The 5,229-nt window shown below is 44.2% G+C and overlaps 1 protein-coding gene across 1 annotated transcript; it reads right to left on the bottom strand.

Annotated features, from left to right (window-relative positions):
- Positions 1-481: 481 nt before the first annotated feature.
- LOC109739390 (abscisic acid receptor PYL4) lies at positions 482-1,855 on the bottom strand. Its single transcript, XM_020298479.4, has one exon. The coding sequence runs from the start codon at positions 1,675-1,677 to the stop codon at positions 1,057-1,059; it is 621 nt and encodes a 206-aa protein (XP_020154068.1). The 5' UTR covers positions 1,678-1,855; the 3' UTR covers positions 482-1,056.
- Positions 1,856-5,229: the final 3,374 nt, after the last annotated feature.

Below are 5,229 nucleotides of genomic sequence, written 5' to 3'. Positions count from 1 at the left end.
CCGGCAAAATTTGCCGGGGTTACTAATTCCATTAGAGCAGATTAGCTAATCGGCTCCATGTAAATTGCTCATGCATGACGCCACTGATTAGCTACCAACCAGAGAAAACTTTGGACATCGACATGCCAATGTGTGACATGCATTAGCTATCTAGCTTGGTCGACCAGATTCTACGTACGTAGATCGAGTTGTAGAAGAAAAATGAGCAACTTGCACAATCAAAAGTGAGCCTCTCGCATCATGGAGTTTCTTTAGACAACTTGCCCTAAGACTAGTCCCATACGCTGCAAGGTGGTGCTACTAATTACTCGATTGCAGGCCAGGGAAAGATATTCCCCGTACAAGGGGGGCGGCCCGCTCTGGTTTTTCTTCTAACTTTGTTGAATTGAGCTAGGAACAAGTTGCTTATTTGATATTTGAAATGTATGCGCGGGGTGCAAGTGGGTGTGGGTTCGCGAGAATTTCACGATCGTGATAATGGGAGACTTGGAAGGTGCAGTGTAGTGTCCAAGTGAGGCGCATGCAAGCAACTATAGTTGTGATCTGTTTAATAGCTTTGGATCCATCGGTCACCGTCGAGGTACAGTACGTCCCCGAGAGCGTTTCTACGCGTGAGTCGCTGTTGCGCAAAACTTCGCGTCGGCGAGATCGACTTAGACAGCAACATGGATAATGTTAGGAGGTGCACGCGGTTCATTTGATTAGGATTAAGCACATGAGAAATGCACACGGCCACATAGACGTGCTTCATCATTTAGTTTGTCAGTTAGATTTACACGCATATGTACAAGATCTCACTGATATCATATGCAAAGTTCGAGTAATATGTAGTCGGATCAGTACTGCACATTAATTCAACCACTAGTTAAGTTAACAAGATGAGATGATTTACACAAAACAACCAGGTGCACAAAGCCAAAAAAAAAATCACATGACACTAGGGCTAGTTTAGGGTGCAAATCATGTCACTCCAGATTCCAGAACCCCAACCTTGCGCGCATGGTAAGGTCTACGGCCGGCGGTACCTTTCTGGTCTGCCGGAGTGCATGACGGGCATCAATTGACGTGCGGCACAGCCAGCGCGAGTTGCTCCGCCGTGCGCGCGAGCGACTGGAGGTTGCACCGCACGATGGTGTCCACGAACATGCGCGTCTCGTCGCTGGTGTTCCCCGGCGGCACGTCCACCACGTACGACTCGACCACCAGGGTCACCCGCGGCGCCCCGGCCACCGTCGACGCCACCTCGCTCACGGTGGTCACGGACCGGTAGTTGGCGAGGCGGTGCTCGCCGCCGACGATCCGGAAGCTGAGCACGCGCCGCTCGTCGTCCAGGATCTCGAGCCGCTCGCGGCTGCTGGTACCGGGCAGGCCGGAGACCACGCGCACCTCCCGCACCGACCCCACCGCGCCGCCGTCGCCGTCCACCAGGCGGCAGCTCTTGATGAAGCGCTTGTACGCCTGCGGCCGGTCGAAGCGCCGCACGACCGACCACACCGCCTCCACGGGCGCCGCGATCGCCTGCACCACGGCCGAGCAGCACTGCCCCGCGCCGGCCGCGTGCTCGTGGTACCGCGCCACCTCGCCCGGCACCGCTGCGCCGTGCGCCACCAGCGCTTTACAGCCGGCGCTGATCCGGCTGTGCTGCTGAGGCGACGGCCGGGCAGCTGCGTACGGCATTGTAGACAAGCCGCGAGCGGTCGAGATTCTGAGTTTTATCGCTGTGAAGAGGAAATTTCAGAAGAGTGGGTGGGTTGGGAACTTAGGATTAACGGAGGAAGTTCTCTAGTCCTGGATGTGCTATATATGTCAAATGGGAGACCAAGAGGTGGATGGTTGCAAGTTAAATACTAGTACTCCTAGTTAATTTTCTTTAGGAGGTTACACTTGCTTTCGTTACTTTGTGCTGGGAGAAGCAAGTTGATGCGATAGTTTAGGAATTGTTTCTAATGAATGGGTGATATGGACAGTGAAGCCTAAACGGGGGTGGTTAGTTTGAGAAACTCTAGAAGGGTGGTAAAAGCTGAGAAGTGCATGGATGAACCCGGGTACATATGAACCCATTTTGAAAAACACATTTTGCAATGTCAAAAAAATTTGAAAAAAGGTGCGCGCGGACATCTCCATATTCTATGTATGTGCAGAAAGTTTCACAAAAAAATAACTTTTTTTGTAGCATGTGCAAAAAAGACAAAATTTTATGCCGTGAAACGCTATTTAGAAGCAGTAAAATTTGTCTTTTTTACTAAGACGAAACAAAAATATTTTTTTTACACAAAACTTTGTGCCGTTGACATACCTTTGCCAATATGTATGCATAATTTTTTTTAGAATTTTTAAACATTACAAAACGCGTAAAAAGTACATTCTTGAAAAGCGGGTGCAGATGCCCCCATGTGCAGATCGTCCACTCTCGGTAAAGGCTACCATTCTCTGCCCAAATATGTAACACCCCCCCCCCCCCCCCCCCCCCATGTTTAATTTTCATTAGCAAGTTATATGTCGTAAAAAAGTTATACCATTAGAAATCTCTTCCGGTCGGGTATCAATGATACTTTTAAAGCACATAATTTATATTATTTTGTTGCTCAAATTTATGATCAAAGTTAAACTTAGAATTTGGGGCCTATATTTACTCACGGGGAAGCATGGCTGAGTGAACCTCGAGATATGTCATTCTTCCCGGTCTCATCTACAAATCCGCAGCTAGCAATTAATAAGTACATAAGGGTTAGTTGTGAAGATTTGCAGGGCAACCATTGTCTATCGTAGCCCCAGTCTTAGAAAACGGGCTAGTTCGGCTGCTACTAGGAGGGATGAGATGTGTAAGGTTGTCTTCTCTTAAAGATATCACCTGGAGATTATTACTCTATGCCTCTATCCATTGTATGTGGTCGTGTATCTTCCTATCTATTCTAACCACATCATTTAATACTATTAACAAAAACATTAACCGTTTGAGATAAAAAAAATGTGAAAACGAATTATGCATTTGTATTGACATGTATAAATGACACCGATGATGCAAGAGAAAGCTGGCCGGACCAGTGTTGGTGATATCCTATTGCTTTTTTTTTCAATAGAAGGCGATTTTTATTAATTTGTAATGTTACATCAAGGGGATAAAAACACAACGAGTATGTACCTCGTGTGTGCTTGATTAAGATGCGCAAACTAAACACCACTGTGTGTGTGCGCGCGCACACACACATAAAAGGTCACATTGGCAAAGAACAAAGTCGTACAAGACTAAAAAAATGCCTAAGGCTAGTCATAGTGAGAAGTAATTTGGACTAGTAACATGCATATGTTACTAGTCTATGTTAGTGTCGTGCAAGTCTTCTTTAGGTTGTATACTCATTTTGCATTAGGGTGTGTTATGTTACGGTAACATATTATGTTACCACAAACACCTTTCTCCTCATCAACTCCTTGCCAGATAAGCATATTTGTGTTGGATATGTTATGTTACTAGTTAAGCTACTCCCATTATGACTAGCCTAAGGCGATGTGGGAGGTGTGTTTATTTGTAGGCTGTGTTGTCATCTATGTTAGGTGAAAACAACGTAAACATCGCCATAAATAGTTTTCAATTTTCCTAATGCTATCTTAAGGTTTTCCTCTGAAAATATGAAATATTACCTCCGTATCAAAATATAAGATGTTTTTGTAGGCTATTTTACCCTGTAAAAACATCTTATATTTTGATACCGAGGTAGTATTTAGTGTAATGAGTTAAACTGATGTGCCACTTGGTCATAGACAAAATACTAAAGTAGGATCCATGTTGGCATGTTGTTCGGGATTGACCTGTTGATATATATAGCAACTACCACTTGAAGCATCGATAATTGATGGCAAACTATTTAGTACGGAGTACGACGGCAAAACTGATTAATGAAAGGTTTATTTAGCATGTAGCTCATGGATACGGGGATCATTAGCCACTTGGTAATAGAAAGGAATATGTGAAACGTTTTTGTATTGGTGCTTGGTGTTTGTATTATTGCACTATTTTATCCAGAGTGACTTCTGAATTTGCGTGGAAGATGGCATGGATGGATGTACACTGAACTTTGTTAGCACGGTGTCCTGTAAAGTATCTAAACTATAAACTTGTTAGGTCCACTTGTTTCATATAATTGTCGGTTGTTTAATTGGCTACAGGCCGTGAGTGTGTGGTAGCCCTTGTCGCTCCTTTGGTGGCAGAGCGCTTCTCTCTTCTCGTCGCCGGCGACCAGCAAGGTTTCTAGGACATCACACATGCCAGTTCGGTTCCTAGAACGGTGTTCCAATTTTGGTTGGTGGTTTGGTTGTGAGGGTGGCACGGGTGCTTCTTAGGAGCGTTTTGTTGGTTCTGACGTGCATCATGAAGCCACGACACTGCACACCTTCTACGAGGTTTCTCACTAATCCGGACAATAGATGGTCCTTGCGGTCGTTTTAGTAGTCATATGTTTTAGGTGAACTTTGAAGAAATCACGGAGAAACGATGTTGGGGTTTTGAACACTGAGACGAATTCCTCGATGTGGTTTTTGTTAGTTAGATATGGCAACGACGTCATCGGCACGACATTTTCTTGCTAGAAGTGTTGTTTTGGAATTTCAAATGTTATGGTGAAATCCTATGTTCTAGCATTCACTGGTTAATTGCGGTAATGTTGTCGTATGTGTTGCCTCCTTCTTGAAGGTGCTAACGTGGTGTTTCAAATTTTCCATAGGTTGTTTAGGACCTTAAACGTAGGAACAGAAAAAACACAAGAACGGAGTGGCATGCCATCTTAAATACTACAAGACTTGTATAGGCGTTTGATTTGACACATGAAAAGGTAATATTCTTCACATGAGGTTGGAGTGGATGAAAAAAGTTTTATGAAAGCTAGTACAAGCGAATCCTACGGAAAAGAAATGGATTGTAATCCTAGGAATCAAATGGCCAAAATAGAAGGAGAAAAACTAAAAATTAGAATCCTCCAAGATTCCTTAAAAAATATGGGTTGCATTAAGATTCCGGTTTATGGATTTATGCTATGCCTATTTATGGGCTTATGGGTTGTGTCTGTGATGTAACCTCACAACTCCAACAAAAGGTTATCAGACAATATGTGTTGCATGTAACCAAACACCACATACTTTGCATCTGCCTAGAACAGGCATGCAAGCAAATACCATGAGGAGGATTCAAACAAAAAAACTATGTGCAAAACATGATTTTTAGCCTGTATTTCACTC

This window comes from Aegilops tauschii, chromosome 3, assembly GCF_002575655.3.
Source record: "Aegilops tauschii subsp. strangulata cultivar AL8/78 chromosome 3, Aet v6.0, whole genome shotgun sequence".
NCBI classification, from domain to species: Eukaryota; Viridiplantae; Streptophyta; class Magnoliopsida; order Poales; family Poaceae; genus Aegilops; species Aegilops tauschii.
Note: the sequence above shows the minus strand (reverse complement) of the source record. Positions and strands in the feature narration are given on the sequence as shown.